The sequence below is a fragment of the Protopterus annectens genome, chromosome 4.part0 (assembly GCF_019279795.1).
Source record: "Protopterus annectens isolate FY-2018-M chromosome 4.part0, PAN1.0, whole genome shotgun sequence".
In the NCBI taxonomy this organism is placed as follows: Eukaryota; Metazoa; Chordata; order Ceratodontiformes; family Protopteridae; genus Protopterus; species Protopterus annectens.
The window spans coordinates 700,769,086-700,784,161 of record NC_056733.1 but is presented as its reverse complement, the minus strand read 5'-3'; the positions used below and the strand labels follow the sequence as shown (position 1 = coordinate 700,784,161).

Here is a 15,076-nt window from a genome sequence, read left to right as displayed (position 1 = left end):
GTACAGCTATCCCTGTTCTTACCCCATGCTCACACATACTGTACCGCTATCCCTGTCCTTACCCCACTCTCACACATACTGTACAGCTATCCCTGTCCTTACCCCATGCTCACACTTACGGTAGAGCTATCCCTGTCTTTACCCCATCCTCACACATACTGTGCAGCTATGTCTGTCCTTACCCCATGCTCACACATACGGTTGAGCTATCCCTGTCCTTACCCCATGCTCACACATACTGCACAGTTATCCCTGTCCTTACCCCATCCAGACACATATTGTACTTCTATGTCTGTCCTTACCCCATGCTCCTCACATATTGTACAGCTATTCCTGTCCTTACCCCATGCTGGCATACTGTGCAGCTATCCCTGTCCTTACTTCATGCTCACACATACTGTGCAGCTATCCCTGTCCTTACCCCAGGCTCACGCATACATATTTAGAAAGTATATTTGACTGCTGTGGTCTTCTACCCACTTTTTTTAGGGCCAGGGGTAGAATAGTCACTTGATCACTTACTTTCACCATCACACTCTGTACAAATTTAATGGCACCTCATGGTAAACATTTCCAGTTCAGAAACATCCCTACCACCATGCCACACAACTTTGTAGTTCAGGTCTGCACTGGAGTGTCTTTGTGACCTACTGCAAATGCTAATAAGGCACTCTGTGGAGCAGTTTACACTAATTTGCCAAGTGCACTCCCTCCAGAAATGCTTGTGGTAAGGCATTTACACAGCTGAGAGATTCAGAGAATTGCTTGGCTGCTTAAATTACCACTGATGGCTGTGTTAATCAACACATCAAAAGCTTGCATTCATCCTTTATTTTCAGTGGTTGTGATTACAATAGTGGTAAGTGCCTGTGTGCATGTGTGTATGCAGAGGAATTATTGGACCCAGAATTGTTTTTTTTTGTGTGTGTGTGTGTGTGTGTGTGTGTGTGTGTGTGTGTGTGTGTGTGTGTGTGTGTGTATGGCTCAGGTGGGGGAGTAGTTAGGGATTGGTAAAAAAGTATGTGTGTGTGTCTGTGTAGCAGGGGTGTCTGTGCATGCACTGGGATGGGAGGCTATGAATGTTGGTGGGTGCTGTCACACCTCTATACTCCCCTGTACTAAAGATCAAATCCTGCAATATTTGGAGGGTGACACTAGATACCAAGGTTTCTCCTTTATATCATGCTGTAAAGGCACTTAACATGACTAAAACCCTGTACATTTGGCACCAGATTGCTATCTTTCTGTGTCACCACTACACACTAAGGGTGCATCAACATATTACCTAAGGACTGAAATTAAAAAAAGAAAAAAACAGTAAAATGTGTGTGTGTGTGTGGGGGGGGGGGGTTGAACCCTGCAAACTGGACAGAGGAAGCAACTTGTCAAGGCGGAACCTTAATGATCTATACAAACTGAGGACTTAGTACAGTAGTATATTTTTTTACCTGATAACTATAAAACTCTAATGTCTGACATAATTCAGTCATTCCAACCATCTTTGAGTTATGAGGGACAGGGCATTTATAAGAGGCAACAGGAGCAGCATTATGTACAATTAATTAGTGACTATTGAGATGGATGGGGGTGTACCCATGTCGAGGGAGAAGCAGTTAGGAACAGTAGATGACACCAGAGAAAATGTTTAAACTTTTGCCTAAAATACCTCAAAAAGCTAATAGAGCAACAAGCCTAACATCATGAAGCACTTTACTATCAATAGGAAGGATGAAACTCTAATACCTGGCATTATAGACTGACTCTAAGGATTCACTATTTATGAGGGTGAGGATAAAAATAAGAGGAGATAGTGTGAATGTTCTGTCAACTCAGGGACATGTAAGATGTGTGTGTGTGTGTGTGTGTGTGTGTGTGTGTGTGTGTGTGTGTGTGTGTGTGTGTGTGTGTGTGTGTGTGTGTGTGTGTGTGTGTGCCCGCTTGCGCATATGTGTGTGTCTGTGCGTGAGAGTAAAAAAAGGGGTGCTCGTGCCTTTGAAATACATGGGCTACAAGTGTTGGCTACCACAAGAAAGTAGTGATTTGCACTCACAGTAGTTAAGGGCGATTCATAGACATGCAAATTAGTCAATAATGAGATCTTTCCTCATTGTTGCTAAAGTATCTGAATTGCATTTTTCTACACTATGATAATGGACCCTTTTGGCTGTGGCTTTTGCCACCAACAGTGAGGTTCTTTCTGAATTTTCAGGTATTTCTTTACAAGGCCTTTTTTGGGTCTATAATTTTTTCCCACATAAAATAGCTACATATTACAAATGGCTTACTATCAAAATGTGGAAAATCTAAATATTTTTCCACATTTTGATTGACTTATTTATCTGAATTTAGTAATACCGAATTACCAAAATGTCAAAAATGGTAACCACAGAATCAACATCTGAACACTGGAAATTCCAATGTCAAAGGTCCATGTTACCAGTAATGGTTTTAGCCCCCTGCATATTATATATACCAACTCTGAGATCACACTACAGTGAGGAAAAGGGAACATTCCCTGATCCTCACTATACCTCGATCTTAATTCAACACATTGGCAGTACGTTAACGAATGTGTACGCACTTTCACTAATATGCAGCTGTATATTTTCAGTTAGACATTACAGGCATTGATAGAACCTATTTTCGTCAAACTGCATTTCCACATTTTGGTGGTAAACCATTGTAAACTTCATTCCATGACTGGATGTTTTGCTGACCAGCTTGGCTAACCCTAGTATTACAGACAGTTTTTAGGTGGAAAAAAATTCTATTTATTGACTTTGTCAGGATGAGACACATGACCTGGAATCACTCTAGCAAATGTGTGGAGACAGGCAGCAGTGCTGCAGTTCTTATTTTCAGCAAACAGCCACACAATTGGCAATCAAAACACCCACAGAAGGAAATCAGGACTCCAGAACATTTCATAGGTTCATAGGTAGGTACTAGGCTATCAGCCCTAGGGCCTATACAAGCCCAGCCAAAAAGGTACCCTGGCTTTTGCCACCCAAGAAAATTATTTTCCTGTGCCACTGTCGAGCAGAGCCACAGAAGTGATCCCCGGGGTGAATTTCCTATTTCACATCCAATCAAGATTTTTCTTGAAGAGTGCTAATGAGGAGCTTTGTTTGATACAGATAGGTAGTTTATTCCAGAGTGTGGAATAGTCTCTGGGACAGGAATCTATCCCTCCAGCATGTTCTGTTTATTGTGGTGACAAGGTTTTGGTCCCTAGAGCATGTAGCTTGGAGGGATTGGGATTTATTTAAGTGGAGCATGTCCAACAGCTCTGGGTTTGACATAGCTTTGTATGTTAGGCAGAGATCACCTCTGAGTAGGTAATATGCGATGGAGTAAAGCTGGAGTTTTTTGAGTTGGTCTGCATAGGGCATCTGTTTTAGGCCAGTAATCCTTTTTGTGAGGTATTTCTGTGGCCTTTCCAGTTGTTGTAGATGTCTTGAGAGGTACATACCAAAAGGGGTGTTGTACTCTATAATGGGTCTAATGAGTGATGAGTAGAGGGGAACAATGACCTCTTTTTTTCTGGATGAGAAACCTTTTGTGATGAGGTGTGCCATGTAGAAGGATTTCCTGACTACTGTGGTGATGTGATTATCAAAGGAGAGACTACTGTCCACCTGTGTCCCCAGGTCTCTTATCACACTTTTGGTGTTAAGTATACTACCGCCTATGTTGTAGTTCATGGGTACAGAGTTTTTACCAAAGGGGATGACAATGCACCTTTTGGCACTGAGCTTGAGGCCATGGCTTTGACACCAGGCATCTGTCTCAGTGAGGCCCTTTTGTAGGATGTCCACATCATTAGGAGTTTCGATTATGGCTCCTAGTTTGCAGTCATCTACGAACTTTGTTAGCCAAAGATCTTCTGTGTTAGCCTGTACTTCAGAGAAGTAGATACCAAACAAGAGAGGACCCAGGACTGAATCCTGTGGTACTCCACTTGTCACTGGTCTGAAGTCAGATTTGGAGTCTGCTACTTTCACAGTGTAGGTTCTGTCAGTGAGTCACTTGGCAACCCATCTTGTGACATAGGGATTTATACCAAATTTAGTGAGTTTATCTATAATTCCAGAGTGGGGGATGGTGTCAAAAGCCTTGGCAAGATCTAGATAGGCTGTGTGAACCACCTTACCCTTGTCTACGGCTTTGGTGACTACTTCAAAGAAGTCTATCAGGTTTAGGAGACATAACCATATTAGAAGAAGCAAGCCAGGATCCACGAACCAATATTTATTACAAATACTATAAATAAAAAATGTTTTAGAGACTACACCTTTAAGCTGATTGCTAATTAACATTTTTGTAAGCAAGATTGCAATAAAAGTTGGGTCAGTCACTGTTCATTTGTAATCATTCTAATTAAGTTTTTTAGTCTAAAAAATGAAAGCGCTCAATAAATATTGGTTCATGGATCCTGGCTTGCTTTTTCTAATACTGGTTATTTAGTTTGCTGTTTCTTTACACATTGTGAGGTTTTGGAGACATGATATGGCTTTTACAAACCCAAACTGGGTGGGGTCCACAGTTTGGAGATTACCAATGTCTTTGTTTATAAGTTCCATGATGATACGTTCCATGGCCTTGCAGACCAGGCTCGTCAAGTTAATGGGGCGGTAGTTCCCAAGGTCTGTGGTGGCTCCCCCCTTGTGGAGTGGGATAACAGTCGCTGTGCGCCACAATGCCTGAGGTGAGGCTATGACTGAACATGGTACTTAGGTGGGGTGCCAGTTTGTTCTGTAGTTCGTGTAGAATGCAGCCTGGGATGTTGTCTGGTCCCATGGATGCTGTGTTCTTGGCTTTGGAGAGTGTGGTTTTTACCTGTGCAGCCACGATTATAGGAACTTTGCATTCTTCCAGCATAGAGATGGGCCCTTTAGGGGGTGAGAGTAGAGGGTAAAGTTAGCACTGAACCTATCTGCCAGGATGTTGGCAATATCAGTTGTGTCTGTATATTTAGTGCCATTGTGCTGTAACTCAGAGCAGATCTGAGTGTTGCCATTGAGATTCTTGACATAGCTATAGAATGCTTTGTTGTTGTCTTTAGAATCAGTGGTGATTTTGTTTTCATAACTAGCTTTGGAGGATTTTATCAGGGATCGCAGCTTCTTACTGAGACTGACCAGGGAGCTCCTACACTCATGTGATTTTACTCTCTTTTGCAACAGTTTCTTCCTTCTGTTGTACAGTTTGTTTATGGCAGGAGACCACCAGAATTGCTTCCTTTTTTGGAGGATAGTGTCTTGGTTCTGTTTGGGATAGCACAATCCATGCACTCATGTAAGTGCTTATAAAGTGCAATTGTGTAGGATTCAGTAGTCGTAACTGTATTGTCCATTTGCATGGGTGTCATGAAGTTCACCACTTCTGTCTTAAGAAGCATGAAGTTGGCTTTGGAGAATTTTTTTACCATGGTTTCCTTAATGGGGGGGTGGGGACAGGATGTGGATATCTAGGGTGATTAGCTTATGGTCGGATCGGATCAATGAGGCATTGACTTCAGGTGTGGAACACCGGTCACTCATGTTGGTAATGACTAGATCTAGGATATTGTTGCCCCTGCTGGGGGTGTGGATAAGTTGATCTAGGGCATTGGAGTTTATGAATTCCAGAAAGTGTTGAGTGAAGGAGTTGATACATGAGTAGTTTTCCCAGTAAATGGTGGGGTAGTTGAACTCGCCCTTTATTAGGGTGTTTGGTTGAACCCTAATATTTTCCAGTACATCAAGAAAAGAGGAGTGGGAATCCTGGGGCATGGTGGGGGATCTGTAGCAAGCTACAATTTGGATTGCAGTTTTGTCCAGAGTTAGTTGCACTTGGATAACCTTGGATGCATTATGCTGAGCAACTAGCCTGGAGGTGTGGATATCCTTAATGAATATGGACACACCTCCACCTTTGGTGTTCCGGTCCATGTTACATGGCCGAAAAGTGTGGTATGAGTTATAGCCTGGTAGTGCAGGGGTGCTCTCTGGAGCCTTGAACCAGGTCTCAGTCACTGCACAGATATCAATGTTTTCCATTTTAAGGAGTGCCTCGAGTGAGTGCATTTTGAGATTTAGACTCCTAGCATTGAGTAGCATCACCCTCAGTTTTTGCTTGGCTGTTCCTGTTACAGTGGTGAATTTGTCATTTGAACCTTGCCTAAGAAAGGCACTATAGGGGCGGCAAGAACCTTAGCCAGCATCCGGAATCCCAGGGGTGACAGGTGCAGACCATCTCTGGCAAAGCATCGTGGTCTGTTGACCATGTCATCCCAGGCAGACAGATACTGGATCCCTTTAGAATGACACCAACAGCTTAGCCAATTGTTGAAGTCAATCATTTTGTCCTTGTACTGCGGTATAATTGTGGGTGATGGCAGAATGCTACTCAGGGCCAGGGTCATACCTGTCTGGGCTACAAGATTGGAGAACTCTTCCATGTCTCTTTTCATGTAGTTCAGGGAGGTACATCTCAGGTCATTCGCACCAAGATGGACAATGACAGAGTGATATTTGTACTTGTTGTGGAGTGACCTGAGTGCGTGGGTTATGTGGCGGATCCTGGCAGTCAACAGGCAGCTGACAGTAACCTTTTCCTTGTTTAGCCTGGTGAGTAGGACATCAGTGTGCCTGACTATAGAGTCACCTATCACTAGTGTGTTGGGTACACTGTTTTGCCTTATTGGCTGTGGTTGAGTGGCACACTGAGTCTGCGGGCTATGTGTCATTTGTGTTGTGTTGGGGGGTGGAGGTTGCTTGCATTTCTGCTTTGGAGGTCTCTGTTGCTTGAGCAGGTTATTATTGAGAGCCTCCATGAATGTTTTTGTGTTTCTATGTGTGGATTTTGGTGGTGTATATTTAGTGAGACTATGTGATGAGTGTGGTGTGGTGCAAGTGTTTAACTTCTCCTCTTGACTGTCAAGTTCAGTCTTGGTTGGAGAGAGCTTTACCTCCAGTTTGGCTAGATTGACAGGTTGTAGTGTTGGGTGGTAGGAGGAGAGGGTTGTCTGTGTACATGAGGCAATTTCTACATTGCCCCAAGATGCCCAGATTCATCAGATAGACAGGAGAGAACACTGTGAGCTGACCCTTGGACATGCCTGAATAAAAAACTATTTTCCTCTAGATAAATGAGGAAAGTGAGTACAATCTGAGGTAGGTCATCTGATTGCACATGACCTTTAAGTTTTCAGGTACAGACTTTCATAAAATTTAAAACACTGTAGAATGCTGAAATAAATAATGGTCAAAAGGAAATGGTAACTTTATTTGCCAGCTACATGAGTCCAACAATCTTCTTCTTCTTTCGGCTTTTCCCAGCTAGGGATCGCCACAGTGGATCACCTGTCCGCTCATGATTGGCAGTAGAGTTTTAAGGTGTCGAGTTGCCAGCCCGGTGCCCAACCTTCCACGGAAGGCACACACATACACACACTCACACCTAGGGCCAATTTAGTGTCCAATCCACCTACAGCATGTCTTTGGGATGTGGGAGGAAACCGGAGTACCCGGAGGAAACCCACGTGACCACAGAGAGGACATGCAGACTCCGCACAGAAGGCACCCCAGCTGAGGATCGAACCAGAGAACCTCTTGCTGTGAGGTGACAACGCTAACTGCTGCACCACTGTGGCCGCCCATGAGCCCAACAGTCTGCATCCCCAAAATGGGCGAAGGATTAGTGCTTACTTGTCAGGTGCTCCAGCTCTCTAGAACTCATGTCACCTGCAGAATAATGCTTAAATATCATATGGATACAGTCTGACATCACAATAATACTGTGTGGAAATACAGCCCTCTAAGGAAAGTTTTTCATTAGCAACAAGAATAAAGTGTTCTTCGTTTGTCTTTTAGACCCACCACTACCTCTCTACTCCCTTCTCAGTAGATAAACTCACAGAAGATACAATGAATTTGTATACCAAACAGTTGCATAAATATTTGTTCCCTCCTAACTCTGACTAGTTGTTGTGAGCTGTGAAAGCCAAACTCTCTTTGGCAGGGTGCTTTACCTTTCTAGCAGTCTAGCTCTGACACTTTGCACTTTTAGCATTCTGTCTTGAAGCAAGGTTGGAAAAATGCTTCTGCAGGTTTAGTCCTGAAACAGTTTTTCCTCAGGAAATGAATGTCAAACAGGAGTATTTTATTTATAGCTCTCAGTGCTTTACAGGATGTTTCATGTGCCCATCCATAAATTGTCAGGGGCTACAAGGCTCCATTGTCTAGCTGTTACCACTAAGCTCATTCTAGTCTACTTTTAGACATTGAAAAGGGTCCTGGCTTTCACAGACATTTGCTATACCCTTGTTAGTTTATAAAAAGCATGAAAATGTAGTTCTTGTACATGATAGCTAATAGAGAACTATGACTGCGGTAAATAAACTGTGGAGTACATCACTGTTCTGCATATGTCTCACTACTACCGGTATGAGAAAGTTTTATTTGATGTATGTTAATTTAGTAACTGCATTAATGCTGTGGGTGTACCTCTAATAGTTGTTTGTGCTTGTTTTGTATTACCTACAGGCCTTTTTTATCGGTCTTGATATCTTTGAGGGAAGACCAAAACTGGCTGCATGGCGACAGCATGTTGAGTCCAAGATTGGTCAGGAGGTATTAGATGAGGCTCATCATCTGATCCAGAATCCCAAGCAGATGAGTATAGCCCCAGCAGTGGCAGATGTCTTCAAAGCTAGAGTCCTGAAGATTCTCCAGTAAAACGTGAAACCAAAGAAAAGAACAGCTAAGCACAGCAACTTGCCATGTAGTCTACATGGTGCAGAGACGTGTCACTCTAATGGCTAGGATCTCTTCTTTTGTCAACTTTAGCCAATGCCTTTTCTGCCCTGTATCAGAAAAACAGGTATCAGTGATGTCCACAATACACAGCCACCCCATGGGACAGTTATTCCATATGTAACTGAAACCAGACCCTAGCATGCATATATAGTATTTTAAAATCTTTTCAGATGAGAATAACATTGAACATGTCTATAAAAGTTTTGAAAACAAAAAATGTATCCAAGTTTGAGGATTTGTTGGAGAAAAGATAACTTATGATTCTCTTCTTTTAACAGATGCCAAAAAAATTAAAATTTTGAAAGAGCACAGAAAAAATGAATATGTTCCATTTTGTAGTTCACTTTTTCTTTGTGTCACCAATGTGTCTGTTCTTATTCGTACAGTAAAATCCCGTGGATGTCTTTTGTTCTCCTTATTTCTATATAAGCTTTGCAAATGAACAAGCAAGTTGAGAACTTGTTTTCAACAGAATAAAATTATTTGTTGGTTAAAAAAAGCACAGTCTTCTTCCTTTAACTCTGTCATTTGATGTGGCCTTTGGCTGGCTTCATGCCACTGTTAATATCTGTAAATACAGTCCTGTTAAAATTCACTGTTTTCTTTTCAGCACTACAGCTGGACACATTTGTACAATGAGAAGTCATGTGTTTTACCCAGATACCAGGCATAACTTCCTGACTCAAGTAAGATATGCCCCATGCTGGTAAGGCACACTTAAGGACGGGTCTATATTATATTCTTGAAAGCCGACAATGTTGAATCTCACATTGTCGACACGAGAATATCGAACGCTCAGAATCTCGAGCGTGTAAATGGAAATCTCTGTAAAGGGAGATTTCCGTTTACTGCAATGTAGTGTGGTCTCGGAATTGGTATATTTAAATGGCGGGGGGTGTGGGGGGTGTGGGGGGTGCAGGGGGGCATGCCCCCTGTTTAAACCAATTAGAGTACTTTTTTTCTTTTTTTTTTTTTGTCTTTTTATAAGGTCGACGTTTGAAGACATCGACCATATGGTGTCGACCATATGTTGTTCGATGTTTTCAACCGTCAGTCTTATAATATAGACCCTTAAGGACAGCCTGCTTTTTGATGCATCTCTTTTGGGACAAGCTCTCTGCTCCCATGCCTGCCATACAATAAGCCTGTCTAATGAGATTTTATCCCATTCATTCTTCCATACCAAATATCCCCAGTGCTGACACAAGAGCTATCCACTGGGACCATTATCCAGGTAGCCATGAGAGTGGTGCTTTGTGACTGTAGCTGCACCTTAAACACTTGCTTGCACACCACAGATGTGGGTACCCTTTACCCTGATCAGGTGAGTCTGACTTACCTCCATGACTAGTGCCATTAAACCCTTATATCCTTCTACCCTGACTACAGTTAAGGGGCCCTGTGCCATTATTTAGGCGACCATGACTTATTCCCAAGACCAGGACATGAACATGATTTATCCATCTAGCTCTGACAGGCAGTCCCTCCAATCAGAGGCTCATATCATCCATTAGTGGAATCAATGGAGGTGTTTAAACCTAACCCTAACCTTACCTTAATCCCAGCCTGTGGCAGCTGACATAGGTACCACATTACCATAGGGCTTTACCCCAACCTGTGGTAGTTGACATAGGTACCACATCACCACAGGGCCTTACCCCAGTCTGTGGTAGCTGACATAAGTGCCACATCACCACAGGGCCTTACCCTAGTCAGTGGTAGCTGACATAGGTGCCACATCACCACAGGGCCTTACCCCAGTCTGTGGTAGCTGACATAGGTACCACATCACCACAGGGGCCTTAGCCCAGTCTGTGGTAGCTGACATAGGTACCACATCACCACAGGGCCTTACCCCAGTCTGTGGTAGCTGACATAGGTACCACATCACCACAGGGCATTTAGTCTCCTCCTGATTTGTTCATGATCCCTCTCCCTGTGAGAGCTACTGTCACCAAGTTGAGAAGCCAAACCTATGCCTCTCCTGTTGATGGCCTTGTGAAAAGTTCTGCTTTTACTGGATAAACAGGGACCACCCTGCCCTTGCCAGGAATAGCTGATATTACTGCTCCATTCTTACCTCTTCCATTTCACCAGCTGCCCCAGGGCTGGAGTTGTTACTCAAAACTTGGGTAGCTGGGCAGTGTAAATCTGTAACTAAAGGATCCTTTAACTAAAAAGGTGGCTGTGTCAGATGTGAATATTTCAGTTTAGTAATCATTTCCATAACAGAAATACTTACCAAACTGTGCCTATATCAAATACTTGCAGATTTTCTTACCATTGTGTTAGGGAAAAAAAAAAAACAGAACTTTCTGTTTCTTGCAGTAAAGCATTTTTCCATGATGAGTTTTATTATTCACTATACAAATGGAAGCTGCCTGTTATTTTTGGATGAGTTTTCACAGAATGATTGCAATTTCTTCCTTTTTCTGTTTGATGACTAAAAGAGTTGTCTTCCTAAAGACAATGTTTGAGCTGCATTACGGGTAGCGATATTCAGACAAGAAATGGACGGGGGTCCATTTTCACTGGTAAGTATAACACATATTTCCCTGTGAGGGGCTGTTTTGTATTTTATAGTATGGTAGACATGATTGGTTAAAACAGACCCTCCTAAGATTAAGGGAAGATAGCCATCAGCTGAAATATCAGAATATGATAATGCGAAGGTGGCCAAATACGTGGAATAACCTGCTATATGACATGATGATTTGAATCAGTAAATGGTATATTTTTGCACTGGCCAATGCAAGAGACCAGAGCTTATTTTAAAAAAATGAATCTAGGAATATTTGCACAAGATATATGTCAACCCATCTACATGGTGTTCTGTAATTCTGTAGCATTTATCTTTGTTACGTAAAGCAGTCAATCTGCAAAAATTAATTTGATAGTCAGAGCCGTTGGAATGTATTTAGTTGACTGACTGATTATTTATTTATTGATTGCTTGGGGTGGGAAGTCAAATTTGCTATTAGAAGTAGCACCTGCTATTTTCCCCCAAACATTTATGTGTTGGTATTAGTGTGTTTCTCTCACACACACACACACACACACACACACACACACACACACACACACACACACACACACACACACACACACACACACACACTACCTATGTCTATATAACAGCCTTGGGTTATTACATTTGTTATGCCTTAACAGATCTGTCCACAAGAAAGTTAAAACAGTAATATGCTTTACAGAAACCCTTTCTGTAAGAATTTTGTAAATTACTCTCCTACAATTAGTGCAACAGCCCTTAGCCCATCAAATTGTCAGATAAGTAACAGGTTAAGACATATTTGCTGTCTCTGATAACTCCATAAACATCCCAAAAAGTTCCCTGTTCAATAAGTCCATCATGAGTGCATGTGCACAGTCCACGTTTAAAATGCAGCCGGGAGATACAACACAATCACAAAGCAACTACAAATCAATGAGCTTTTATAACATAGCTGCTCACACAGCACAGAGTACACAAGCTAAGTGTAATCCCTTGGATAACAAATTCCTCAATTTTATCTGGATAGCTTTTGAATCAGACACAAAGTTAAGTTGACTACTGCTTAGCTACATAACCGGATAAACCAGAAATCAGGACTAGCAGGATGATGGCAACAGTGAAAAGTTACAAGCTCTAAGTGGTTTTGAAGACATTGCAAAGCATGAAACAACTCATTTGCAGTGATGTAAATTACATAAAAAAGTTCACAAAGTAGCACTCAACCGCTGAAAAATAATTCATGATCTCCCCAAGTAAAGACTTACTTTACCCCCAGGAAAACCCCAAACTGTAAGATTTTCATTATATTTACATACTTAATATATTGGCATAATTTCTATATTTCTATGGAGTAAAGCAAAACAAATAATTTCATTATTTCCTGCATCACGTTGTAGTCTAAACTGTATGGGTAGCTATACAATCTGGCTTATGGGGGCTATGCATCATGAAACCAGGAATATCCCTGGCTGCCTTTAAACAGACGTTTCACTTCCTGTCCTCAACATTGTGAAATTTGTAATGTCAATCATCATGTGTAAGTGTGTAAGACAGGGCAGAACAAACCCACTATTCATTTGTGAAAAAAAAAACACCCCAGGTTGTTAACCATTTATCATACTATAATTACACCACACTCCTGGGGACTGCCCTTTGGATGAGATGTTAAATGGACATTCCATCTGTCTGAGTTGCTGCAACCTTAGATGGGTGTTAAAGATCCCGTGACAGTTAGTTCAAAGGGTAGAGTTAAACTTTAAAACTTTATTTCAGAATGAAAGTCCAATAATCACAAAAAAGAAACAGAATAAAGTGAAAAATATAACGATAGTATGAAATTTCTTTACAAACAGTTTTGAGTGCCATTCCAAACTATAAGACAACGGTACATCTTCAAGTCCTCACCCAGATCTTGCACAAAATACGAACAAAGATTTACAATTATTAAAGGGAAAAGGGCACTCCCTTCACAGAAAGCATGTGAACTGGTGCTTACATCAAAAAGGGATAAACCTGGCAAGGAAAGTTTCTTCTGCATTATAAAACAGAAACCCTAATCCTATGCCAGACAAAAACACAAGGCCAGGATTCCACAGTCTAACACTCTAGAAATATCAACATGCTCAGCCCTGGATTTATAAAACATCAGTCTCTATAGTGATTTTCTACTGCCAGTCTGAATGGCTAGTTTGCTGAGAATACAGTTCCCTTGCTTGCAAAACAGACTGCATGAGTCTGAAAAAAGGGATCTCAACCAGAATCAAAATAAAAATGCTTAAATTCAGACAAATAAAGATAAAACATATCAAAAACCAAATGAAATGGATATTTGCACCCAAATATTCTTCATTGCAATTCCAGTAAGAACATTTTACTCTCAAGTATTCAAAGCAGCATGCTGAATATACAGCAACATTCCAGCCTTACCCATGACAGAAGAGCACGGCTTTCTTAATAAACATGAGAAAAAAACAGAAACCAGTACAAAGAGCACAAGACAGCATATCTTCAGATCAACAAACTTCTTTTTGATAAATAATAACTAGCAAACTAATAAAATAATAAAAATGGCCAGTAGGACTCAACTAAAAGCTATTTTATTATCCTCTGGTTCCTCAGCAGAAAGCTTTCCAGTAAGCAAGAGAAACCAAAAGCAGAACAAATAGTTAAAAGAAAAATAATTGATCACAAATCAATTAAGAATAAACTGCTTAAAGTTATGTTCTACCTTTAAGCAGAAGGCGTGAGGATACTAAAGGATATAAATGCTGCTCTTATCTAATAACCATTGTTTGAGAGATTCTCTACCATTAACAGAAACAAATAATGTCTAAGGGCACCATTATTTGCAACAAGACTCTTGTGTATTTTATGTACAGTACCCCTTATGTATTCCTGAACCTTAAGTTTACATTGTCTCTTAGTTTCACCTACATAAAGTTGACCACAGAGGGCAAGAAATGACAAAAAAAAAAAAGTCCTTCAGAATCATAAGTTTAGTTACTAAAAAGAGTAGAATTAACATCATTAATCATATGTAAAAAAACTTTTATATGAGGGTACAGAAAAAACTCAGCAGGGGAAATATCACTTAGAGTAGGAATAGAGACATTCAAAATGAAGTAAGAGCTGCACAGAATAATGGTGAGAAAGAAAATCTGCTAGTTTTATCTCTTTAATAAGAAATATTTGGAATATCAACCAGGCTGTCATGTAAACAAGATGGCATATTAGAACTTTCTAAACTTTTAACAAAATGTATTTTAGATTTGTTAGGATGACCATCACTAGAAAATGTTTCAGTTATGACTAAATGTCAGACTTTCAGTACCAAGTAAATCAGTTCTGCATGTATTTATATTTGTTTACCAGGGCAGTGCACTGATCTCGATGGACCACTTACAGGCACAGCCTGGGTGAATAGGATCACATAAGAAATGAGCAAAACATATTTACAGATAAAAGGATATGCTAAAAAACAATATACATACTATATTTACAGATGTAAGAATATGCTACAACATGTAGTTCAAGAAGCAATTTGTGATATCAAAACATGGATGGAAAATAGAACTCTGCTTAGCAGAACTTCATGGATAAGATGTGGCCATATTTAGTGAGCTGGCTTACCCTACAGGGATAGCAGTATACCATTATATAGACAGGTATGAAAAGAATAGAAGAGGCACGTGTGAACAGTTGCAGGAAAGGATAGCATGGCGAAAAGACAGAAAAAAGGTGAGAGGCATGCAGATGGAAGAGG

The 15,076-nt window shown here is 41.0% G+C and overlaps 1 protein-coding gene across 1 annotated transcript in view; it reads left to right on the top strand.

Annotated features, from left to right (window-relative positions):
* The window catches only part of LOC122799540 (glutathione S-transferase theta-1-like), a 107,742-nt gene extending 98,442 nt beyond the window's left edge, over nt 1-9,300 (top strand). Inside the window, exon 5 of the mRNA XM_044068670.1 lies at nt 8,529-9,300. Within this exon, the coding sequence (XP_043924605.1) occupies nt 8,529-8,720 (192 nt within the window). The 3' untranslated portion in view covers nt 8,721-9,300. The remainder of the gene's footprint in view (nt 1-8,528) is intronic.
* Nucleotides 9,301-15,076: the final 5,776 nt, after the last annotated feature.